The following is a 25686-nucleotide window of genomic DNA, read 5'->3' as shown; positions in this document are numbered from 1 at the left end:
GGAAACTACCTAACAGCATTTGAGGTAAGTGAATGAAATTGTTTCCCCTAGTCATGAACACATTAGGGCATTTAGAATTGGCAGTGAGCGACAGACTGCCAAGGGGTGTATTGGGACAACCTTTGACCATTCTACATGCGAACCTGTTTGATCGATTCAACATAAACGTTACTGTATGCACTGATTTTTTGCTGCTGTACTGAAGGCCAAGAAGACACCATTTAATAAGAGCTTTATTACAACATATAAAAACTACATACGATTCACGTTCCAAGCAGATATTTGCAAATACAGTTAAAATCACATTTAGAAAATCATAAACATGGAATGGTACTGCAGACTGGCCTGCTCATTTAAAAAAATATGGTGGGCTCCAGGGAATTTGATGACTCAGTGGAAAGGGGATTGTGGAATAGGGCTGGGCACTACTCCGACACCATCTTCTCCTGCTTGAGGTTCTCTTCCTGCTTCCCATTCTCTGAGGGAAGAAAATGACATCGTATGGATACTGATGACATGCTTCCCATCCACATTAAAGCCACTATCAGTAATTCGCCCAAATGAGCAGCGGTAGCTAATACAGAATATAATGCACTTTGAGCAGACCTAACCTTTCTCATTCGCTTTTGTATCGTCATGCTCCTTGATCCGCTCTAGGACACACTTCTTGATCTCTAGTCCAATGGCTCTGGAGAGTGGTGGAGGAACAGCGTTGCCAACCTGATTTTTTTTTTGGGGGGGGGGGAGACTGTCACTCAAAGGCATTTTCTAGGAGGGGATTGAATTCCAGATGGAGAACAGAGAGACCAAGTCCAGTACCTGTCTGTGTTTGTCCAGAACGTTTCCGAAGAAGCGGTAGGTATCAGGGAAGCCCTGAGAGCGCGCACACTCCCTCACACTGACCACTCGGTGCTGCTCTGGATGCAGGACACGACCCTGACACATGACGGGACATTTTAGTACCCAAAGCAGCCAACATTACAGCTCTGCAGGAAAGGGACCCCAATACACTTCTATAGACTAGTATTTACAACCACATTATTACATGGCTGTGTCCTGAGGTGAAATGGTCCTAGCCATTCATCAATTCCAATAGAACTGGTACAGTATTAGATTTTACCTGCTTGCCCATGGGCTCAGGGTTGGTAACTGTGGTGCTGAAGAAGCCGTCCCACTCCAGCCTGCCGTAGAGGCCAGCCCAATGGTTGTGGCGGTTCCCCGTGTGGGGCAAACACCAGGGGATCAGTGTGTTGAACTGCCTGTCAGCAGGGTCACAGGGCACCCCTAGAGGACAGGATGGCAATAAGAACATAGCTACAGACAGCATTACAACAACCCCTTGGATTTGCCATCCAAATTACATTGGCCATCTGACCTGAAAGTCTGTTTTAGCCAAAAGGTTAAACTGATAAGGTTGCTATTGTATTATATATATATATATATATATATATGTATTTTTAAATCCATTAAGCATTTCATAACATTTGTATGGCCCTAAATATCCATGAAATGTAGTACCTCCTGAACAAGTACAAACACCCCTCAGTGCTCCAGAGCTGCTGCGACCATTCTTCTTGTCAGGGTGGGTGTAGCGGAGCTTCTTGGATGAGGTCCCATCTCTCAGCCGGACCTCGATGTTGGGCAGGTCCCTCCAGTCAGAGCCAGGCGCCAGGGGGATGTGCCTCATACGGGCAGCTACAAGGGCACTCAAGTCCTGGGAACAAAAGAGGGACTTAGTTTGTTTCAGGGAAAGCCATCCATCCTTGTGACAGTTCAGTGCATATATGGGGCATTGCATAATTCCATTGAGAAGCAACGATTTTTACTCCTAGTTCTACTTCCGAGATGATCCATTCCTGTTTTGATACACTCATGTAGACAGTCACCACACGCCATGAATTTAACCAACACCGCAAGCATTAGAGGCACTACAAATTTGCTCTCCAAGTGTGGTGCTCTCTGCTTCTGTAAAAACCAAAACAGCTTTTCACTAAGCTGCACTGAAGTCTAATAGCTGACTAAATTATCCAAGAGAAGACCGAGCCACACCTTTGGCTGTTCTAACAAGTTACTGCTGAGCCACCAGGTGACTGTAACTATGAGGCAGCAGCTGTACCTTGCAGATGTGGTCTTTGAGGATGGGCTGGTACTGCGTGCCTCTGATCTGCCTCTGGAACCAGGACTGGGGCTCTCCGTTGTAGGAAATCTCCAGAGCAGACGCTCCGTTGCGGATCTCTGGCAGGTCTGACATGGTGTCCCTGACTGTGATGGTCCTGTACACACCGCCATTACCTCTGAAACAGGAAGGAACAAATCAGAAACTAGACACAACCCTCATCCTTCACATCACAAGCTATACAACACGCGTTTACATTGACTGGTGGCTGGTTACCGTGTGACGTTGCTGAAATATTTCTTATCGTCCACCACCACGTTGAGAGAGCATGCCCGGGGAGCGAACACATGCAGGGGCTCTGGGTAGCGAGGAAGCTTCTCCCCAGGCGCGGCCGCCAGGATGATGGCCCTGCGCCGCGTCTGAGCCACACCATACTGCCCAGCCTGGGAAGTGGACAGCAGAGGTCAGGCTTAAGCATATCCCATGGATGACTTTCACAACATGTAGCACCATAACTAAAATTGCATAATACTGCAGACTACTGGATTAATAAATCAGAAAGAAACATGCCAGCTTAAGTTGACTAATAACTCACCTGAAGGACTCCGAATGTGCACTGATAGCCCATGCGGACAAGACAGCGCAGAGTCAGTTTCAGGACCATGGAGCTTTTGAAGGAGACAAAGTTCCTCACGTTCTCAAGCAGGAAGAACTTGGGTCTGTAGTAGTCGCAGTAACTATAGGAGAATACACGTTAGGGGAAAAGTATACAACTACACAGCAACCACTTAGACTGGAGCTTCTGTACTTGCCAGATCAATAATATACTCCTACATATGTTTAACTGACCTGAGATAAGACACCACCAGAGAGTTTTTGAATTTGGAGTAGGTTCTGGAGTTGAAGCGGTTCATGCCGCTGAAGCCTTGACAGGGAGGGCCTCCACACAGCATCTCCACATCTCCCTTCTGGGGCAGCCGCTGGCCCAGGGAGTTGGTCTTCTCTCCAGACATCACCAGCTTTAGCAGCACATTGCAGTCCTCTGTAAACACTGTGGTGCCCGGGTTGTTCAGTCTGAAGGCCTGGGCTGCTGGGTCCCACATCTCGATGGCCCACAGAGTCTCAGCGATACCTGACAGGTAGGAGCAACAAATTGCAGTCACTATGTGGCCTGACAAACACTTAACTTCACTCTTGTAAGAAATTCTCCCTGTATATTAAAATAAGTTCCCTCGGTCACCCACAACTTAGACATTTCCCAAGCTGTTGAAGTAAAGAAACTAACCAGCTTGGTGGAAGCCTTCAGAGAGCCCACCGCAGCCAGAGAACACGTCCAGGGTACGCAGCTTGGGTACCTTGGGGTCCTGAGGCTCCTGGTCTGGAGGCTCCTGAGCAGAAGACGACTTCCCTTTGCCTTTACCTGGAGGGCAGGGGGTTTGGAGCCACAGTTACAACAGTAGTCAGAGAAGCCTCACGACAAGCCTAAACCTCTAATAGGCAAGAGGACATTTCAAAAGGAGAGAACTATGTGACTGGCAATAAGTCCCACAGAAGAGAGTAGTTACCTTTGCCCTTCCCTTTGCCCTTGCCCTTGTTCACAGCAGAGCGGGCATGGTTGGGTGGGTCCTCAAAGCTCTTGGACTTGGCATTATAAGCCTTTGAGTTAGAAGGAGACCGATATTACCATCTTGAGCAAACTTCATTGAACAAGCATTTCAGCTACTTAGCATGCAAGAATAATATGTGAAGTTAAAGTTGCTCAATTGCTTCTCATCTAGTCCAGCCTCACCTCAAGGAAGTAGAATCGGTCAGGTCCACCTGAGGAGAAGTCCTGAACGGTCTCATTCAGGTCCTCTCCGTACTCCACACGACACCGGCCCAACACCTCTGACATGTTGACTGTCACTTCCTCGTCACTCCAGTACAGCTGGTTGATGTCTGTGTGGTAACCTGCCTTCGCCCCCTTGTGAGTGTTCTCAGGCCTGACAGAGGGTGAACATTAAGAGTACAGTAAAACCAAAATACAGACATGCACGTACTGGCACCAGTTCACATCCCTTACAGTGAAGAGATTCATTTTAGGCCAAAATTCTCATTGTACAAAAGTCACTAAATTTGACATGGATCCAAGGGGTCCTTTTTTGCAGTTCTACCATAACATTTGACTTGGGCGCTCACCTGTAGAACTTGTACAAGCGCAGTTTGACTTCAGACACGTCAGCCTTCCCGTTGCTGCGTCTGTGGCAGAAGATCTCCTTGATGCGTCCCACTCTGAAGGGCTCAGGGGCATCCAGGTTGGAGCCCTTGATGTAGTCTGAATGCTTCCTGTAGTACTCTGGGTACAACTCCTCATCCACGTCCTCCTTCCTGTGAGGACGCTTCACTGGACTGGCTGCCTTCACACTGAGCACACAAGAAAATAATGTTAATGTAAGGGGAGATTATAAAAAAAATTAAAAGCTGATGTTGAATTTGCCAACACTAGGATTTGCCTAGTTGTCCCCAATGGAGACCATGCCTATGTAAGAAAGTGGTGCTGAAACTTTCAGCAGGGACCCCATTTTTGCACCAGAATCTCTTGGGACCCACCCCTCCCAAATCAATACAATTAGATTTACATCAAATGATCTTCAATTCATTAGATTTATCCCTTAACTTCTTGGTGACAGGGGGGCAGTATTTTCACGTCTGGATGAAATGCAAGCCCAAATTCAACTGCCTGTTACTCATCCCCAGAAGATATGCATATTATTATTATTAGTAGATTTGGATAGAAAACACTGAAGTTTCTAAAACTGTTTGAATCATGTCTGAGTATAACAGAACTTATTTAGCAGATCTTTTTTTATGAGGTCACTCTTTTCAATGGGTTTTCTTTGGGAATCCAGATTTCTAAGGGACCTTCTTGCAGTTCCTAACGCTTCCACTGGATATCAGTCTTCAGAAATTGGTTGAGGTTATTCCTTTGTGTAATGAAGTAGCCCTGTTCAGAACGAGGGTCACTTCAAGTGTATTGTTAGATAGAGGCGGGTGACCAGAAAGCTAGCTACAGTTTATTTTCCTCCTGTATTGCACACAGATAATCCAGTCTTCAATTTTATTGATTATTTACGTTAACTCCTGAAACTTGGGGGCACTATTTTTATTTTTGGAAAAATAACATTCCCAAAGTAAACCGCCTATTTCTCAGGACCAAATGCTAGAATATGCATATAATTGACAGCTTAGGATAGAAAACACAAGTTTCCAAAACTGTCAAAATATTGTCTGAGTATAACAGAACTGATATTGCAGGCGAAACCCTGAGGAAAATCCAATCAGGAAGTGCCTCTTATTTTGAAACCGTTGTGTTCCTATGCACCCCTATTGGCCATTGAAAGGGATATCAACCAGATTCCTTTTTCTACGTATTCCCTAAGGTGTCTACAGCATTTTGACGTAGTTTCACACCTTTATGTTGAAGAATGAGCGTAAACGACTACATTGCGTAAATGGCCAGCTGAGGGCTCAGTGATTTTTGCGTAAAAGACTGAGGTAGTCATTTTCTCTTGCTCCTACTGAAAAGCCAATTGTCCCAGTTGATATATTATCGAATAGATATTTGGAAAAACACCTTGAGGATTGATTATAAAAAACATTTGCCATGTTTGTCGATATTATTTGGAATATTTTTCGGCGTTGTCGTGACCTCTATTTCCGGTGGATTTCTCAACACAACGTGACAAACAAACTGAGGTATTTTGGGTATAAAAATAATCTTTATGGAAAAAAGGAACGTTTGCTGTCTGTCTCATCAGTGAAAACATCTGAAGATCAAAGGTTAACGGTTCATTTGATTGCTTTTCTGATTTGTGACCAAGCTTCCTGCTGCTAGCTGGACAATGCTATGCTATCGATAAACTTACAAACGCTTGTCTTGCTTTGGCTGTAAAGCATCATTTCAAAATCTGAGATGACAGGGTGATTAACAAAAGGCTAATATTTTTTGACCGTTGCGCTATGCTAATTAGTGTAGTTGATGACAATTCTCCCAGATCCGGGAAGGGTAGTTCCAAGAGTTAAATGGGACATATTGGAGTGCCGACAAAAGAAGCTCGTCAAAGGTAAGGCATGAATTATATTTTTATTTCTGCGTTGTGTCGCACCTGCAGGGTTGAAATATGCTTCTTTGTTTACGGAGGTGCTATCCTCAGATAATAGCAGCGTTTGCTTTCGCCGAAAAGCCCTTTTGAAATCTGACATGTTGGCTGGATTCACAACAGGTGTAGCTTTAATTTGGTATCTTACATGTGCGATTTCATGAAAGTTAGATTTTTATAGTAATTTATTTGAATTTGGTGTTCTGTATTGTCACTGGCTTTTGGCCAGGTGGGACGCTAGCGTCTCACATATCCCAGAGGTTTTAACAGATCTTTCTCAAAAACATTTGTCTACTGTCCCATACAATAACCTGTACTCTTAATTTGTGTTGTTGCGACCCCACTGCAATTACCCTACGACACCAACTTTGAATACCACTGATGCAAGAGAATCAACGAGGGGCTTTGCATCCTATGAAAATCATGAACGTGGAAGGTGATCCACAATGTGTTGGCAGAGCTGAACTAAAATGCCATGGAGTTGCATTGTCCAGAGAATGCTTAGAGTCCAGAGTTGATGCCTTTTATACCAAGGCTATAATTGAACACATTTGCCACTAGAAATGTTTAACATCCACTGAAGTAGATAGCAAGTTCACAAGATCACTACCGGTACATTGTTTTGGTCACCAAGGCAACTAGACTTGCTAGTTTAGCAAACCAAACCTAGCTTACCAATCAGAAACAAGTATTCAACAATGCCAAGTATAAGTGTCAGTATTCCTGGATGTTCCACTCACCTGAAGTTGTATGCGTCGGGCGGTAGGTAGCAGCTGTCTCCCACCCTGAACTGCTCTCGCTTCAGGCAGGCCAGAGCATATAAGGCCTTGGAGTCGTGGTCCTCGTCCTTTATGGGTTCAAACACCCGAGGAGTCTCCTTCTCTTCCCTCTCCTCAGCCCTACTACAGCTGGCACAGAAGCTGAAATACAGGGGACACGGTAACCCAAGACCAACTTACTAATCCTCCTATCAAAATGTCAAACACTTAAGGTTCATAGACATTGCTAAGTCAAATTCAACAACTTTCAAGCACTGAATTGTAATTTGAAGACCTCAATTTGTATTGAATTGCAGTATAGAAGAAAAACAGTATTACCACTTGACAAGCCTTTCCAAAGGCACTATGCATTGGAATTCAACATTGTTCCATTTGAGATGTAGGGTATTGTATCATGTTTCTCAAACAAAAAACAGCCAAAATGTCCCTTTGTATGGCAAGCCAAGTTCAAGACAACATTTGATGTCATAATAACCGTACATGGTTTTACCGCAACACCAGTCAATTGAAACTGTAGGAAAGAAATGAAAGTCTACATCACAAACTGATCAGAAATGAAATCGTTGGAGCAGGAGATTAAAAAACCTTGGTTACAACACATTTCAAAATGACTTTTCAAGAACCACACTGAGGAAATGTTTGCTTTTCAAGGTATTCCAGTACTAGATTTTCAGAGCTCCAAATGTAAGTACTTATAGCACTGATAGGGCTGTCAAATGTCAATTATGACTCACTTGAACTTGCAGTCCTCTTGGGGTGTGAAGGTGGGCGGGGTCTCAAAGCGGGCACAGTCTCCTTCATACCACAGCTGGTAGAAGAAATTCTTCCCATTGTCATCGTCAATCACCTTGATGTCCTCTACCATGCCACCCTGGAAACACAGTGGTACAAAATACATCAGTGATGAGGTGCATTGAGTAGTAACTGTATAGACAATTGGCATGGCAATGACTGTAGGAGTTGGAAAGACCGTGCACACAGATCTGGGACCAGGCTAGCGACTCCGCTTAAAGAGCGATAAAGCCAATGAATTCTTACCTCCATAAACCAGTTGTCTGAAGGGGCCTTGTACATGACGTTGACCTTGCCCTCTACGTAGCTCAGCTGCATGTCTTCACAGTCCTCGACCAGGAACAGCTCCAGAGGGTCAGAGGACTCCCCCAGTACAGTATCTGTACCGCGGCAGAACCAGTGGGCATGAAACCACTTCCCATTGTTATCCTCCCACAGGGATGTGATCCTGGAGACCCAAGACAGTCAACACCTGACCCAGACAGAAACCAATAGAAAAGGCTAAGTCAAGATTGTTAAACTGTTATAGGACCTACCTGGCCAGGTAGAGCAGGATTGATGGGTCATCAGAGCTGACAGAAACACAGTCTCCCACCTCCAGCACATCGTTGTCCATACACACCTTCATGTAGTAATGCTTCTTCCCCTCAGTCTGAACACAGGAGGGAGAGGAAATAACCTTTATCCCAATAGCTGTTTGCATTGCAGCAAGTCAGTGAAATTACATACACATTTTTTATATTAAAAGTCTGGTGTACTAAGGGATATTTTGATCAGTTTGAGGTTAAGAACATCAACACTAAGGAGTACATACTTTGATAGAGTCTCCAACCCAGGTCAGCTTGCCATTGCTCTGCTTCTTAGTCTTGGCCTTGGACACCTTCTTTGAAGGGGCCTTTACAGGCAACAACTCTTCCTCCTCTATGTTCTCATCATCCTCCGCCTCCTTTACTGCCAGGTTGGGGCATCTGGTGGGGAAATTACATTGGCTAATGTGATTTGCTCCCTTATCAATTAGTTCAAGCCACCATACCTACAACATAAGCCCCCAATTTGAAATAAAGGGCTCTGAAGATGTTCATTAGCTGGCTAGCATAGCCCCATTCCCAGTTCCACCCCATTGCCCAGTTCACACTTAGTGGCAGTTAAAAATAAAACAATCGAGTCGAGTTAGTTTTAAGAGTCTCAGAACTGTTTAGCGTTTTTCCAGAATGAGCTCATGGGAAGGAAGTGTTCTGGAACAAAAATGGTATGAGTGTTCAGTTACAGCCATGGCAGGCACAATTTATCTAGACAGCTAAGGGGGAAGAGGGGCACTAAAGACCAGCTAACTTACCTCCTCTTCTGGCAAGCCTGCTTGCTGCGACCACTACCCCCAAACTTGATCATGTCCTTGCAGGCTGAACACTTGCCACAGTCTGGAACTAGGCAAACCTGAAGACAGAAGAATGAGAACATGTGTTTTAAACTAGGGCATTTCATACCAAAGCTGCAGCCTAAAGTAACATCTAGACTTGGTTTCCTCCATCAGTCGCTCCTCTTTCACCCCAGCTGCCAAACGACCATCCTACCCATGCTAGAATACGGAGATGTAATTTAGAGAGCGGCAGGTAAGGGTGCTCAAGCGGCTAGATGTTCTTTACCATTCCACCATCAGATTTGCCACCAATGTTCCTTATAGGACACATCACTGCACTCTATACTGGTCATCTCTGTATACCCGTCACAAGAATGCTTACTTGTAAAACCTTCCTAGGCCTCACTCCCCCATATCTGAGACAGACAGCAGCCCTCGTCCTCCATATACAACACCTGTTCCCAATAATTTTGTACCATGTGTTGCTGCCATGCTGTGTTGTCTTAACCTCTCTTGGGTAGGGGGAAGTATTTCCACATCCGGATGAAAGAGTGCCCAAATTAAAGTGCCTGTTACTTACTCAGGCCCAGAAGCTAGGATATACATATAATTGGTAGATTTGGATAGAAAACTCTAAAGTTACTAAAACTGTTAAAATAATGTATGTGTATAACAGAACTGATATGGCAGGCAAAACTCTGAGGACAACCCCCCCCCCCAAAAAAAAATTCTGCCTACTGTTTACAATGGCTCTCACTTATTACAAGGAAAAATCCTCCGATTGCAGTTCCTAGGGCTTCCACTAGATGTCAGTCTTTAAAAAGTTTCATGTTGGTTTTTGGAAGAATGAGCCAGAAATTGCGGTTTTTCTAGGTGGCTCCCATTTTGGCTGTAGTGTTTCCAAGCGCGTGGAAGAGACCGCGGTCTTTGGTATTTTTCTCCGGTAATGACAATAACGATTCTGTCTTAAATATGATTCTTTATTTACGTATTAGGGTACCTAAAGTTTGATTATAAACATTTGACTTGTTTGGAAAAGTTTTAGTAATGTTTGGGATTCATTTTGTATGCATTTTGGAGGGAAACTGGGTGGATTATTGACTGAAGCCTTATTACCCTTGTGATTTTATGAAAGTTAAATATTTATAATTCTGTAGTTAGAATTTTGCGCTCTGCAATTTCACCAGATGTTGGCCAGGTGGGACGGGGCTGGGGGCAGTATTGAGTAGCTTGGATGAATAAGGTGCCCAGAGTAACTGCATGCTACTCAGGCCCAGAAGTTAAGATGTGCATATTATTTAGTATATTTGGATAGAAAATACTCTGAAGTTTCTAAAACTGTTTGAATGATGTCTGAGTATAACACAACTCATATGGCAGGCAAAAACATGAGAAAAAAAATAAAATCCAACCAGGAAGTGGGAAATCTGAGGTTTGTCATTTTTCAAGTCTTTGCCTATCCAATATACAGTGTCTATGGGGTCATATGCCAACAGTCTTTAGAACCTTGTTTCAGGCTTCTACTGTGAACGAGGAGAGAATAAGAGCTGATTGAGTAAGAGGTCTGGCAGAATGCCATGAGCCCAGTCAGGCGCGTGTCCGTGAGAGGTAGCTGCTTTCCTTTTCCTTTCTAAAGACAAACTAATTCTCCGGTTGAAACATTGAAGATGTTAACATTTTAAAGATTGATTCTATACATCGTTTGACATGTTTCTACGAACTGTAATGGAATTTGACTTTGGCCTGCGCGTCGTGAATTTGGATTTGTGAACTAAATGCGAACAAAAAGGGAGGTGTTTAGACAAATTATGGACTTTATCGAACAAAAAAAACATTTGTAGAACAGGGATACCTGGGAGTGCATTCTGATGAAGATCAAAGGTTAGTGATTATTTTATCTATATTTTTGCTTTTTATGACTCCTATCTTTGGCTGAAAAAATGGCTGTGTTTTTTTTTTTTTTAGACTTGGCTATGACCTAACAATCATGTTGTGCTGTCGCTGGAAAGCATTTTATTTTTTTTATTTTTTAAATCGGACACGATGGGTAGATTAACAAGATGTTTTTCATTTGCTGTATTGGACTTGTTAATAATGTGTGAAAGTTACATATTTCAAAAAAATATTTTTGAATTTCGTGCACTGCCTTTATTGGAATGTTGTCAAGGGGTTCCGCTAGCAGAACGCCTCCACTAGAAAGGTTAAGTCTCCTCTTAGAGCCATGTGAGACGCCAGCATCCCACCTAGGCAACAGGAAATGGAAGTGCGCAATGCCAAATGCTAATAGTATTCGATAAAACTCAAACTTTCATTAAAACACACATGCAGGGTACTGAATTAAAGCCACACTCGTTGTGAATCTAGCCAACATGTCAGATTTTCTAATATGCTTTTAGGCAAAAGCATGAGAAGCTATTATCTGATAGCATGCAACACCCCAAAATACCTGAAGGGGACGTAAACAAAATAATTAGCGTAGCCGGCGCTACACAAAACGCAGAAATAAAATATAAAAGATTCATTACCTTTGATGAGATTTTGTTGGCACTCCTATATGTTCCATAAGCATCACAATTGGGTCTTTTTCCCAATTAAATCCATCCACGTATGCCCAAAATGTCCATTTATGAAGCCCGTCTGATCCAGGAAAAAACTGCTTTCCAAAACGCAATGTCATTTAAAATTATATAAGTTGCGTATTATTCTTTGACAAAACACTTCAAAACTACTTTTGTAACCCAACTTTAGGTATTTGTAAACGTTAATAATCGATCAAATTGATCACTGGGCGATCTGTATTCAATAGCAGCTAAAACGTTGTCCTTTCTCTTCCAAAAGTCTCTTCCTGTGTACTGGACGAAAGGAAGGAACTACTTCTCATTACACAAAGGATTTTTGTCAACGAAAATGGCAGTATTGGCGACATCGTGTGGAAGTTGTAGGAACTGCAAGCTCAGTTATATATTTTTGCTTGCAATAAACAATTCAGAGACTGGCGGATTAATACTTTTCTGTGGTTTTTGTGACCAGGTTTTTCTTGGGATTTCGCTTGCTGTTCACATTCTGTTATAGTCAGACATTATTTAACCAGTTTTAGAAACTTCAGAGTGTTTTCTATCCACACATACTAATCATATGCATATACTATATTCCTGGCATGAGTAGCAGGACGTTGAAATGTTGCGCGATTTTTATCAAAATGTTGAAATAATTCAGGGGAGCTTTAAGAGGTTTTTAAGTCTCTTTATGTAGTGTCCTATATTTTTATATTTTTAATCCCAGGCCCCCATCCCCAGACGGCCTTTTCGTAGTCAGTCATTGTAAATAATAATTTGTTAACTGACTTGCCTAGTTAAATTAATTCTAAAGTGCTTACATACTTCAATTATGAACAGAAGACTGTTCCAATTAGTTGCATAAGGGTTTAGCTAGTTCGAGTGGCAGAAGGTTTGCACTTATTCAAAGTGCAATTAAATAAGGCTCCTCCCAGCCTTGGCTCAACCTTATTCAGATTGGCACTTAGTAAGTTACCTCACAGACACCACAGCGCTGGCGTTTGATTCCGCCATCCTTCTCATTCTGATCAATCTGGTCAGAGAAGAAAGTGTCAAAGATCTTGTAGACCAGCTTGGTGGTAGTCGCTCTAGTGGGCCCTCCTTTGCTGTCCTTCTCAATCTTGGTGGGATGGCGGATGGCCTGTCTTCTAGCAGCTCTCCTATGAAGGCAAAGAAGCAGGTGGTTGGGTGATGACCCAATGCAATCAATTATTATAACAAATATTAGTACAAATGTAGTAATGCTGTGTTCAAGCTCTCAATAGCCAAAGCAGCCATGCTTTTAGTAGGCATGCAGCAGATTTCTTAAAATGACAAACAGCACAAATTGGGATGAGCTATACAGTTCACCAAATTGCTCTATGACAACATTTGTTGCAATGCACACCAAACAAGCCAAGGATATATTCAGACCGAAGGGCTGTAGAATACCTACCAGTACAACAGCATGCTGCATTAGGGAATGTCAAGAGGATTGTTAAACACCAGGGATCAGAGGGAACAGACAGCAGGGAGACAAACATTCCTTATTGTTCCACAACACAAATCAGCATGTGAACATACACAGCTCTGGTGGCTGGACCTTTAGCTTTACAGTTTCAACATAAAATGAACCACAGCCAAATTAAGACTGAATTGCATCTTCAATCCAGCTACTGACAGACAAGTCTGCCATTTTAACTTCATACTAAGAGTTATGATTCTCTTCCAGCCACAGAGCCTAGTGAGAAGCAGACAGCACTAAAGGGGAAGGACAGGGGGGGGTTGTGCTTATAATGGCAAGTCTGTTGCAACATCGGACAATACCAGGTCCTATCATTACCTCTTTCCCAGGGTGACCCCAGCCAGCTTGATCAGGTCCCTCATGCAGGGGGTAACGATGATGGGCTGCTCGTCAGAGTCCCCGGCCTCGTCGTAGCTCTCCACCTGCTCCACCACAAACTGGGCGTGGCGCAGCAGTGTGTCCTCTGTGAAGCGGTTGAAGTTCAGCCCAGCAGGAGGCACTGTGGTCTTAGGGGCAAAGAGGAGAGCTGGCGAGTCAAGTCAGTGCTAAAATTGATGTTGCCATGTGTGAAGATTTGGGCCATGTTCATTAAACAAAAAACAACCTGCATTTATCCATTAAACTTTAGTTGCAGCCATTTGAAACATTTTGCACTAATGAACATGACCCAGGTCAAGTGTCTACACCAAACATTAGTATTTCACCTCAATCTTGTTGAGGAGGTCCTCATAGCTGACGTCAGGGTTCTTCTGCAGGAACTCCACCACCATCTTGCTCATGTAGATCTTCTCCTGCATCACGGCGAAGATGGGGGCGTACTCTTCCCTAGGATCCATCAGGATGTAGTCAGCAAAGGCTGGAGAGAGAAGACGTCATGGGTTAGAGATCAGTCACTATATACACACACACACCCCATGAGTATAGGCATTAGGCTAATGTTTTAACGTTCAATCCACTTTAACCTAAAGGAAGCTCTTGATTAGATTACCTGTAGTGAACCCAATTAAGGCCTTCTCTCCTCCATCAAAACCAGTGATCCACCAGGCATTGATGGGACCAAGCTTTTTGGCAGGAACCCCACCTAGAAGAATAGCAGTACAGTAGTTAGCCAGATGTACACCACTCAAGTATACCTCACATAAAATGGTTTAGTAAAGATAGTTGATTTAGAATGGTTGGAGGAAAACAAGTATATAAACAGTTAGTGTGAAAAAGGTCAGGGCCATACCATCCATGCAGGGGTTGTCATCATAGATGGGCTTGACAGCACAGCTGAAGTACAGCTCAACATTCTTCTCAATGAGCCCAGAGTCAAATGGACACAGGTGGCCACGCTTGTCATAAACACTGCAACAAAGAACAGTTCACTTTTACCAAGGTGACAGCAAAAACATGCACTAAAAGGCTGATGCGGTATACATTTGCAAAGGGACAGCATGAAGGGACCACTCACCAGAAGTTGGTAATCTTGTGCTGGGGTAGTTCTTCGTAGTTCTCAAAGCCGTCTTCGTTTGAGTCAAACAGAGAAAGGCGCTCGTCTGTTAACATTTCTGGCTCATCCAGCTGTAAATATACAAACATAAGCAAGAAAAGTAATGGTTTCATTGATTGTTCTACCAGAATAACTCCATATTGTTTTACTCTATAAAAGCCTATTTAGTGCAAGTCATCATTCAACAATTATCCAGTTGGCCCCAATGATACGTTAAAATGGCACCGTATCATATTTTCTGTAGTCACACACAAGTTTCTCACCGCATTATCAGGATCTCCCTGAAATAACTTGAGGTCCGAGTCATCCAGATACTGCCTGCAGTCTGGACATTTAGGGGGTGGAGTCTGAAAAGGAGATGAGCATCAGTGACACAGCAACTCTGCACCAAAATTATAACTGCGTGAGTGCAGGAATAGGCCTCACCTTAGCTGCAGCCACTTGCTTCATTTTCTCACTAGTGGCGTCTTCTGCAACTGGCCTGAGAAGAGAGATGTGACAGTCAATGCAAATTGGAGGAAGGGTGTGGCCAATTGAAGGGAGGGGGTTAGAAGGTGGAAGGTCTTACTTATTGTCTGGCTCCACTTTAAAACGCTTCTCTTCCGGTGTCTACAACAGAAAGGACTGATTAGGAGGAGCATTGATTAATAAGAGTAAATCACAAGTTGAGTGGCAGGTGCAAAACAATAAGATCACCTCTTCCTCCATGTCCCGCTCTATTTTCTCCTGCTCTTCCACTTTTCCATTTGTAACCTCTCCATTCACCTCATCAGACTTGCACTTCTGACTGCAAGGGAGCAAGAGGAAAGTTTACTCATGAGCAGAATGCATAAGACCTTGAAAGGTTAAGGAAAACAGATGAGTTCCTACTCACACTTTGGAGAACATTGATAAGATGGTCGGTTGTTTCCCGGAGACAGAGTTTCTTGTGACCCTGGAACCAGGAGATTCTGGACATAAGCAAAGAAACAATGTTTTATTATTTAAGGATTTGGAATCAATTGCACATGCATCCATGTGTCTCAACACTTGGTCATTTCCCAAAATGTACAGTTCTCTAAAAATGTGTTCGGTGTTTTACAAGTTGCTTGGTCAAACAATTAGATGGACATCAGAACCAAACTTTCAGAGCAAGAGACATCACAGACAAGTAAGGGATACTGTATAGATTTCAAATTGATGTTCCCAGCCACTCCTACTCACTCTTGGGCTCAGAGTCTGACTTGATCTTCCGTCCTCCCTTGCCTTTGGGGGCAGAAGGAGACTTCATGGCATCAGCCTCTTTGGTGTCCATGATTCCATCATCCTCTTCCTTGTGAGAGTCACCATTTGCTGCAGAGCCATTTGTTTTGCCATTCTTGCAGTTCTGCTCCACAACATCCCCATGTGAGCCATTCTCCACACACAGCTCACGTCCCAATAGGGCCTTCACCTTAGAGAGGTAGCCATCCTGAGGGGAACATGCTCTGGTTAAAAGCACTTCACTATATAGGAAATAAAGTGCCATTTTGGACAAACCCAAATATACTATTTCTGTGGAGTGAGTGATGGGCCAGAGTGAGTGGATTTGTTTGAGTGACAGGATGCAGCCACAACTCACCATTGAGATCTCTGAACTCTTCATCTTGGCTTTCAGGCTGCTGAGCTGGTCCTGGGCATCCGCATGCAGGAAGTCCTGCAGCAACTCCACCTTTTCTTTGACAAGGTCCTATGAGTTAAATAAACTCGTTTAAGACCTGCTTTGGAAGGTGCTACCCATCTAAGTTATTTTTAAGTGCTTAGCCACAAGCAGTTCACTTGCTTACTGTGAGGAAGACTATTGGAGCATGAGGTCTGATACCAACAGGCTCGGAGACAGCTTGTAGCAGAATGTTGAACACTATGCAGCTCTCCTCACATTTATCTTGCACCCCAGTCTCTCTACTTGCACAGTTGTGTGTGATAAATATATATATCTACCATTCCAGTGTTTAATTGCTATATTGTAATTACTTCATCACCATGGCCTATTTATTGCCTTTACCTCCCTTATCCTACCTCATTTCAACATACTGTATAGAGACTTTCTACTGTATTATTGACTGTATGTTTGTTTATTCCATGTGTAAACTGTTGTGGTATGTGTCAAACTGCTTTGCTTTATCTTGGCCAGGTCGCAATTGCAAAAGTGAACTTGTTCTCAACTAGCCTACCTGGTTAAATAAAAGGTGAAAAAATAAATACAAATCCACACGATTGCATGCCACACACAAAATAATGCACAATGTAAACACTTGCCCTGCAATTCCCAAAACAGGTGTAAATATTAGACTATAGATTTTAGCATAAGTATAATACAAGAATGCACAATGTTTATTCTAGTTTGAGCCATTTACTTTCTCTTGTATTATTTCATATTGCCAAGTGACCTGCAAGTAACCATTTCGTTGGACGATGTATACCATGTGTATCTTGTACATACGACGAATACAACTACAAAGGGATAGTCATGATCGGCTTTCTGGGCATTAGTCAACGATGAAATGACATAGAAAACGTAAATAAGTCTTTAGCAACCGAAACCAAATGTCCAACTTGGTAGTTCAGGTCACTCACCTCATCTGAGATCCCATCTTCATCTTTTTCCAACACCTCCAGCCTGTTTAAATATATATATTTTTTTAAATAGTGTTACCCACTTGCTACAATGACCTAAACATGAACATAGTCAAAGCCAACATAAACATGGCACAACTGGTTGGCAGGTCGCTAACGCTAAATGCTAACGATATCTAGCTAATTAGCTGGACACTTGATTGTGAACCTGAATTCCTATCCTAGCTACTGTACCAAGCATCGAATAAAATAAGCCAACTAGAGTAATGTTATGCTGTAAACAGACAAAGTAGATAGCTAGCCGTTTTGAGTTGCTACCATTTCACAAATTAGAGCGATAACGCGAACGTTAACATTAGTTAGCCAACTAGGAAATAAAAACATGCATGTATCCAATACTGAAGTGAGAGGCAACAGCTGACATGAGCCAAAATGTATTATTTGGCGCCAAATCTATTCCAAAGCACAACGCATCTTTGGTACAGTTAAATAGCTAGACATGGCATAGGTAGTAAACTGTGTGGAAGATGCTAGCTAGCTATCCAGCTAGCTGAGCAGCTTCAGCATGGCAACATTAATTCGCAGTATTGTGCATGGAATGGTGGATCGTGTGATGCGGTGAGAATTAGAATACCCCATGCCATGCATGTGTGCTTATTTGACAGGACAAAGGGTGAACTGAATGCAGTGTGCTGCAAGCTAGCTAGCCGAACATGACAGCACTGCAACATTACATTTACATTACATTTGCGCTAGCTAGCTTGTAACGTTACCTTTTCCTGACATCCACCGGCAGAGACAAGGAGGTATTGGCTGGCATTTCTAGTGTGAGCGTGATAGACTAAAATATAAAATTCGTTTAGATTTAAAAAAAACAACAACAAAGAATCGTTAAAACAATGTACTAAAAATCAGAGCTCTCTAAACAACAATGCGTGTAGCATCTGTTGTAGGCTATATACAGTTCAGGCGCGCGGGCCCTCTTTTCGCGCGGAAACCCGGGCATTTTGGGCTTTACCATTACGTTGATGTATAGGTGAAACGCATGGAGAATATGGGATCACATTTCATTAATAAATGTATCGATTAAGGTTTTGAACAACTTTTACATTGATAGTTAAATTAAATAATACATCCATTGCATTGGCTGTTTGTTTCATAGTATCTTTTCACCTCTATGGAATATTGTAAATTGTTGATACCCCCATTGATTTGCCTACTACGAAACTACGTTCACCACAATGTACATGATTTTTCGAGGGAAATGCAATCGGATTCCTAGTGATAATGGTTGATGTTTTTTTATTTTTTATTTATCAGAGATAAACATCGCTGGCTTTATAAATGTATTTGTTATGGTGACCTGTTGTACAACTAAAGCCTCATGTCCACGAGATGCCGCAAACTCTGCGTTCCGGCGGTTGTCCTTCATTGTCAAAGGAGCAGTACGAAACGCTACGTTAGGGATGACGCACTAGGTGGTTGTGCGTTCTGTGCACCTTGCGTTCAATATTTCCAAAACGCATATGCATCATATGCATCTGATGGACATGGGGCAACTTGGCATACGCACACGTGGGGGTGGCGGGGGTGTGGTTTATTTATGGGTAATTTCAGTGGCAACAGAAATTGTATTTGAATTCCATAATTTTTTATTTTGAAATAAAATTAATTGTAACGCACAAATTTAATTCAGAAATTTAACTTGTATTTAATTATTTGAAACTGAATTGAATGAATATTGCATTCAGTTTTCAAATAAAATATAATTTAATGTTAAAATTCAATATTTATATATTCAGTTTCAATGTTGTAGATATTGCATTCACTGTCTGTGTACCAAGTTTACAAACTATAATTTCAAGTTAATATAAGTTAATATATTCAACTTCTCAAATGCATTCAGATTTCAAATTCAGTTCTATAAATTCAGATTGAAAACCAGAGACCAACATCCTGATGCTTTACAGTGCTTGACTTGGTCTGAAATAGGTGCCGGTACTCAATTTGGGTGTCGGTACTGTTTATATTTAGGTTCAGAAGCTCCACAATACTTTTGAGCTAATATTTTATAAAAGTAACAGGAGCTCAAGCAGTAGAACATTTGAAATGCTGGTACTCAGCTCTGGTGAGCTCCTGCCTAAGTCAAGCACTGCTACTTTGCCAGCCAGGAAAGGTAGAGGATAACAGATTTAAAGACTGTGTTAACACACTTAGCTAAAGCCTATAGAGACTCACATTGAAAGTGTAAAAATACCCATAAAACCTAGCGGTCAAACAGGGAAACAGTTCCAGTTGTTTTTCCACCATTCATTTTTTTCATAGGGGATTTTAGAAACACTTAAAATAGGAGCTGTGTTTTGTGTAGGCTTACCCTGGCGTGACGTTTTGTGTAGGCTTACCCTGGCGTGACGTTTTGATAAGCCATTTAAATCTCTCTCGGAGAAGGTGACATAAATATATTTGTCTATTTACTCTCAGATTCAAAAAACGAATTAGCATAAAAGTAGAGATCATGCAAGACTAGAAATCCCTGCAAGCTCCTGCACATCATCTCTGACACCTTTGTTAACAGGTATTATATCCATTTAAAACTTGCACAGGACAGTTCACAGAATTGTCCACTTAAAATATATTTAGCCAATTTATTCATTACTACATGGTAGTTAATCTAGAGATGATCTAGATAGAGACTGCTTCAATTAGGCAGTCTCGTCCAGATCATCATGGCATTTGTAGTTCTTTATAATAGCCACATGAGCAGTTTCATTTTACTAGGCAAGTCAGTAAGAACAAATTCTTTTTTTCGGTTATCAAAATGGCAGTCTACACGAAACACAGCCTTTATTTTAAGTGTTTCTAAAAAAAAAAAATGAACGGTGTTTGACCGCTAGGTTTTTATGGGTATTGTGACTCATATTGTGGTACTCTATTTGGATACATTCAGGAAGTTCATGTAAAGGACTGCACCCTGCTTGCTTATCAAGTACCGCTTAAAGTGCCAGGGCCCTCATTTATCAATGTTGCGTAGAAAAGCTTCTAAATTAACTGTACGAAGAAAATGTAGAATGTTCGCAAGTACAACAAAGTTTGTATTTATCAATTGCTCGTACGCTTGATTTACACACACGTATATGCATTTTGCCTTGATAAATCAGACACGTTCTAAAACACTGCTAGTGCACGTGAAGTCTAATTTACATAAAGAACCGCCCTAAATGACCAATTATGGTCATAAACCTTCCCTTTAACGCTGCAAGAAATGTCACCCATTTCTGTCCGCCAACGTGGAGAAATCAAAGAAAATACACTTTTTCGCTGAAATAGAAATATAACTTTTGATCACTGAAGTGGAAGCAAAACAAGACATACTTTTTGGAGCCCTCAGCAATGGCTTGACAAATAAGAGAACAAATATTGCTTGGGAGCAGGTTAGAGCTGTGGTAAATTCTGCCTCTGAGTGCAGAACAGTTAATTAAATTAAATACATGGTTTGATTGGAAAACGTATGCAAAAAACAAAACAAAAAAAGATCCACAAAAGGGATAGAAGTGCAACAGGAGGAGTACAGAGTGACTCTTCACTGTCTACAATGGACCAGCGCATTGGCAGCATAATTGGAGAGACCTCAGTGTCTGGCATCATTTGATGGTGATACTGAGGACCCTCTCCAGGACCCTGAAGGAATAGCAGACACCAACTGATGGTAAGCCAAACTTTATTTTCGCAACCATATTCAAACATGGACCACATCTAAATATTTTTTCTTGACAAATATATAACAAAACATGAAATCTTCACAGATGTGGGAGATTTGCCTGACCCCCTCAGCCATCCCCAGGCCTACAAGAAGTGTGTCTGCTTTGGCGAGCACTTCAGCTGTGCTGCATGTTTTGACTGACGCAGTACTGAAACAACAAGAGATCAACACATCAATTATTGTACTCCAACAGCAGCTGGAGGATGTATGCAACGGCCTGAGAGAGAAACCAATCATTGAAATAACTTGTTGATTGTGTTAAGCATGTGAGACAAATTCTGACGCAATGTAAACGTGTTTTCCTTGTCGATTTGATTACAATATTTGGAAGAACAGATACCTTTAAACCGTTGTATGATATTGACTCTTGTCTTCAGTTCCAGAGCTATGGGTGGTGGGAAACACTCCATGGGCTCATCGAATCTGGGTGGATCGTTCAGTGGAATGCCATTTTTGAATGTAATGTTGTGGCGCACACTGCAAGCCTTGACAATGTAGCAAACCTAAAAAGGAATTTGCACATTGTATTACATTCACGCAATGACATTTGAAGATGTCATTTCAAAGGCAAGCCTTGCTAGGCTGATATTGCAGTATGCCTCCTGTCCCAGACAAGCACAGCCAACGCCCTTTCAACAGGCCTATGGTGCGCGCCACTGTTCTTGTGCGTGCGTGGCCTTGGTTGTACCTTGCATCTTGTTGGTTTGTGAGGGGAGTCATCAGCCATGGTTTTTAATGGGTAGCCCCGGTCTCCTGCAGTTATGAACACAACATTCAGTTTCCCATTAGAGGTCGAACATGGCAAATAAAACACTAGTCACTTACCAATAAGCCATCCATACTCAACAGCTCCCGTCTGGAGGTTAAGGCCAACTGAACTGTTGTTTTGCGCAATGACTGAATCATGTGTCCCACCTGGCCACTACAGTCAACAAAGCCAAATGTGAGTCACATATGATCTGCACATTGACAGAATGGAAACCTTTTCTGTTGACGAAGTTGATTTTGTTCACTGATGGTGCTTTTATTGCGATGTAGGTGCAGTCAATTGTTCCCTTTTCACTCTGGCCTGTTGCACAGCAGTGTACGGAAACAATGTATTGTGGGGTCAATGAAATAATGCCATGAAGGACTGCAGGCAATATTCGGCTCATGGTTGGTTGTGAAATGCCAGACCAATCCGCAGTCTCCCGTTGGAATGTTCCAGTGGCCAAAACGTCCAGGGTGGAGAGGACTTGGGTGTGCACTGGGATTGCATTGGTGCGTTACGTCTCACTTTCTAATACTGGAGAGAGTTGGTTGCAGAGATACAATAAAATAGGCTTTGGAAAACTTAATCTACTAATAAGCCAAGCGTCGCTCTCAGCAAAAAAATCTGCACGCTCATTGAAAACAGCTCCCTGCGTAATGCAGCTTGTGCCAGATTGACTTTTCTACCACAAGGTGCTGTGCGTACACATGGTCAGAGTTGTGCTTAAATTTACGCACATTCTCAAGTATAAGTACAAATTGATAAATCCCACACTTTGCTTAGAAATGATCACACGCATGCTTTACGAACATTTCTGTTCACACTCAACATTGATAAATGACTGCCCAGGAAGATGTCTCTGAATTTAGAAAACTGAATCTGAATGCATCTGAGAAGTTGAATAGAGTGCATTTTTTATTTATTTATTTATTTCACCTTTATTTAACCAGGTAGGCAAGTTGAGAACAAGTTCTCATTTACAATTGCGACCTGGCCAAGATAAAGCAAAGCAGTTCGACACATACAACGACACAGAGTTACACATGGAGTACAACAAACATACAGTCAATAATACAGTATAAACAAGTCTATATACGATGTGAGCAAATGAGGTGAGACAAGGGAGGTAAAGGCAAAAAAAGGCCATGGTGGCAAAGTAAATACAACATAGCAAGTAAAACACTGGAATGGTAGATTTGCAATGGAAGAATGTGCAAAGTAGAAATAAAAATAATGGGGTGCAAAGGAGCAAAATAAATAAATAAATTAAATACAGTAGGGAAAGAGGTAGTTGTTTGGGCTAAATTATAGGTGGGCTATGTACAGGTGCAGTAATCTGTGAGCTGCTCTGACAGCTCTGACAGCATTCGGAAAGTATTCAGAGCTCTAGAGTGGCGATGGGAGACACTTCCAGAAGGACAACCATCTCTGCAGCACTCCTCCAATCAGGGCTTTGTGGTACAGTTGCCAGATGGAAGTCACTCCTCAGTAAAAGGAACATGATATCCTGCTCGGAGTTTTCCTGAAGACTCAGACCATGAGAAACCAGATCCTCTGGTCTGATGAAACCAAGATTGAACTTTTGGGCCTGAATGCCAAGCGTCACGTTTGGAGGAAACCTGGCACCCTCTCTACGGTGAAGCATGGTGGTGGCAGCATTATGCTGTAGAGATGTTTTTCAGCAGTAGGGACTGGTAGACTAGTCAGGGTCGAGGGAAAGATGAACAAAGCAATGTACAGACAGATCCTTGATGAAAACCTGCTCCATAGCGCTCAGGACGGAAGGATAACCTTCCAACAGGACAACGACCCGAAGCACACAGCCAAGACAACGCAGGAGTGGCTTCAGGACAAGTCTCTGAATGTCCTTGAGTGACCCTGCCAGAGCCTGGACTTGAACCTGATCGAACATCTCTGAAGAGACCTGAAAATAGCTGTGCAGCGACGCTCCTCAACCAACCTGACAGCGCTTGAGAGGATCTGTAGAGAAGAATGGGAGAAATTCCCCAAATACTGGTGTGCCAAGAAGAGTCAAGGCTGTAATCACTGTCAAAGGTGCTTCAACAAAGTACTGAGTTAAGGGTCTGAATACTTATGTAAATGTGATATTTCAGTTTTGTATTTGCAAAACAATCTTGACCTGTTTTTGCTTTGTCATAATGGGGTATTGTGTGTAGATTGATGAGGGGGGAAAAACAATTCAATACATTTTAGAATACGGATGTAGCATAACATTTTTTTTTTTTTTAAGTTAAGGGGTCTGAATACTTTCTGAATGATCAATGTTTCTTTTGAAATAGTATTTAAATAGGAATAGTTTCACCATATTAAAACGAGAGTTCAGTTCATATAACATGGTTGACCTTAGAATGAGGGTCATGTTTATTTATTTTTTACCTTAAAATTAATAACTAATCATATGAAATACTATGTCAAAGCATTGTAACGGGCTTAACAACGATGGTGAAAACCTTTGGGTTTAAGTGGGTTAAGTGGGTCTTTATTGATATAAAAACGTGTTCTATATTAATGGGTAATTCGTTTAATATAACATACTTTTAAAATGTAAAATTGGTGCACAATTTCTACTTAAAATATCAAAGGGATGCAAAAGGGACTCATGGAACGACCAGAACACAATAGCAACATTTGTGTCTATTGTCGAAAAACAAACCTTCATAATTGCAAGTGTGTGCAGTAAAATGTAATTAAAATCATCCCAGAACCATTGAGCACATAACATAAGCCAGCATCTCTTCATATTTATTTTGGGTTGGACAAATGGAACGAATAGATAGATATAGATCTGTATTATTTACATTATGCAACCGAAAACAAAAGTTAATAATGAATGTGTAGAAATACAAAGTATCCATGAATAAAAAATAAAATAATTATATTAAAAACTCACACACATCATACTCAACATATTATGATAGAAATTAGTGCTGTGAATGAAAGTGAAATGTAAAATTGAAGTCTGTTTCACCACAAGGTGGCACAAGTTCATTACGGTTGATGTGAATTTCTTGAGGCTGAGGGTGTAACAGTATAGCTTCCGTTCCTCTCGCCCCTTCCAAGGCTCGAACCAGGGACCCTCTGCACACATCAACAACTGACACCCACAAAACACTGTAACCCATCGCTCCATAAAAGCCTCAGCCCTTGTCTGCAAGGGGAACAACTACTTCAAGGTGTCAGAGCGAGTGACGTCACCGATTGAAACGCTATTAGCGCGCACCCCGCTAACCAGCAAGTAATTTCCCATCGGTTACAAGAGCATATGAGCTTCTTTGTACGTGTGTGTTTTTGCTGTGATATATCTATAACAGGAATGTGCAGCTGACTCCAAGTGCCTGTATGTTTTAAACTCGCAAGTGTGCAGTCTTGTTTTTCCCAATATGAATGCCTGATTGAGGGTGTGCCTGTGTGGCGTGAGTGTTCATGTCTTTTTAAGCATATGCAGCTGTTTCAGTTGAGCTTTATGCACACTGCGTAAACCTTTATGCCTTTTGTGTTCTTCACCTACAGGTTTCTAGACTCTGTCATATCCTGCTGCTGAGCTCTGGAAATTATTGGCCACATTCCCAGCAGCGCAGGGTCATGGCTGGAAGGGATCCAGCTTTTGTCAAATTAACTTTAAAAGTATTTTTTAAAAGCATTTTACCTAACCTTAACTTAATTCTCCTAACCTGCTGCGTAAGTTCTAACCTGCTACGAAAAGTCAAATCGGACTTTAATTTGACAAAAGCTGGATCCCTTTTAGTCATGACCGCAGCGCAGCCTCCTGGGGCAGATTTAGCCAATGTTCCCACCCAGGAATCCTGGACGTCTGACAGCAACCAG

General features: G+C 42.1%; 1 protein-coding gene and 1 long non-coding RNA gene across 5 annotated transcripts; both read right to left on the bottom strand.

The window, feature by feature from the left end:
• Window positions 1-216: 216 nt before the first annotated feature.
• Window positions 217-18756, bottom strand: LOC110538418 (DNA (cytosine-5)-methyltransferase 1.S). Of its 4 annotated transcripts, XM_021625235.3 has the most exons (35): window positions 18103-18356; window positions 17330-17372; window positions 16335-16442; window positions 15938-16184; window positions 15609-15684; window positions 15431-15521; window positions 15303-15343; window positions 15161-15215; window positions 14998-15081; window positions 14696-14805; window positions 14471-14589; window positions 14231-14323; window positions 13947-14098; window positions 13561-13748; window positions 13174-13188; window positions 12715-12898; window positions 9163-9260; window positions 8641-8794; window positions 8363-8478; window positions 8073-8274; window positions 7769-7905; window positions 6996-7175; window positions 4295-4519; window positions 3906-4098; window positions 3682-3772; window positions 3402-3536; window positions 2966-3248; window positions 2712-2853; window positions 2393-2559; window positions 2117-2294; window positions 1519-1714; window positions 1121-1284; window positions 820-936; window positions 612-720; window positions 217-478 (listed from the first exon to the last, which is right to left on the bottom strand). In XM_021625235.3, the coding sequence occupies exons 1-35, from the start codon at window positions 18147-18149 to the stop codon at window positions 426-428; spliced, it is 4593 nt and encodes a 1530-aa protein (XP_021480910.3). In that variant the 5' UTR covers window positions 18150-18356; the 3' UTR covers window positions 217-425. The 4 variants fall into 4 exon arrangements, 2 of the variants coding, with proteins under 2 accessions (XP_021480910.3, XP_021480911.3); XR_016485279.1 differs by lacking the exon at window positions 13174-13188 and having other exon boundaries at window positions 6996-7545; XM_021625236.3 differs by lacking the exon at window positions 13174-13188 and having other exon boundaries at window positions 18103-18756.
• Window positions 18757-21030: 2274 nt separating this feature from the next.
• On the bottom strand, window positions 21031-22516 carry LOC110539171 (uncharacterized). The gene is made up of 4 exons (XR_016485277.1): window positions 21915-22516; window positions 21778-21842; window positions 21430-21592; window positions 21031-21237 (listed from the first exon to the last, which is right to left on the bottom strand). It is a non-coding gene; the product is annotated as an uncharacterized LOC110539171 (long non-coding RNA).
• Between the last annotated feature and the right edge of the window lie 3170 nt (window positions 22517-25686).

The sequence above is a fragment of the Oncorhynchus mykiss genome, chromosome 12 (assembly GCF_057628025.1).
Source record: "Oncorhynchus mykiss isolate SJ-2025 chromosome 12, ASM5762802v1, whole genome shotgun sequence".
In the NCBI taxonomy this organism is placed as follows: Eukaryota; Metazoa; Chordata; class Actinopteri; order Salmoniformes; family Salmonidae; genus Oncorhynchus; species Oncorhynchus mykiss.
Note: the sequence above shows the minus strand (reverse complement) of the source record. Positions and strands in the feature narration are given on the sequence as shown.

Excerpts from the sequence above, each read along its gene's own strand:
- LOC110538418 (XM_021625235.3), bottom strand. The coding sequence starts at position 18,149 with ATGCCAGCCAATACCTCCTTGTCTCTGCCGGTGGATGTCAGGAAAAG. Across the intron at positions 4,520-6,995 it reads CCCGACGCATACAACTTCAG|TGTGAAGGCAGCCAGTCCAG; the intron begins GTGAGTGGAACA and ends TTGTGTGCTCAG. Across the intron at positions 2,295-2,392 it reads TATTTCAGCAACGTCACACG|AGGTAATGGCGGTGTGTACA; the intron begins GTAACCAGCCAC and ends TTCCTGTTTCAG.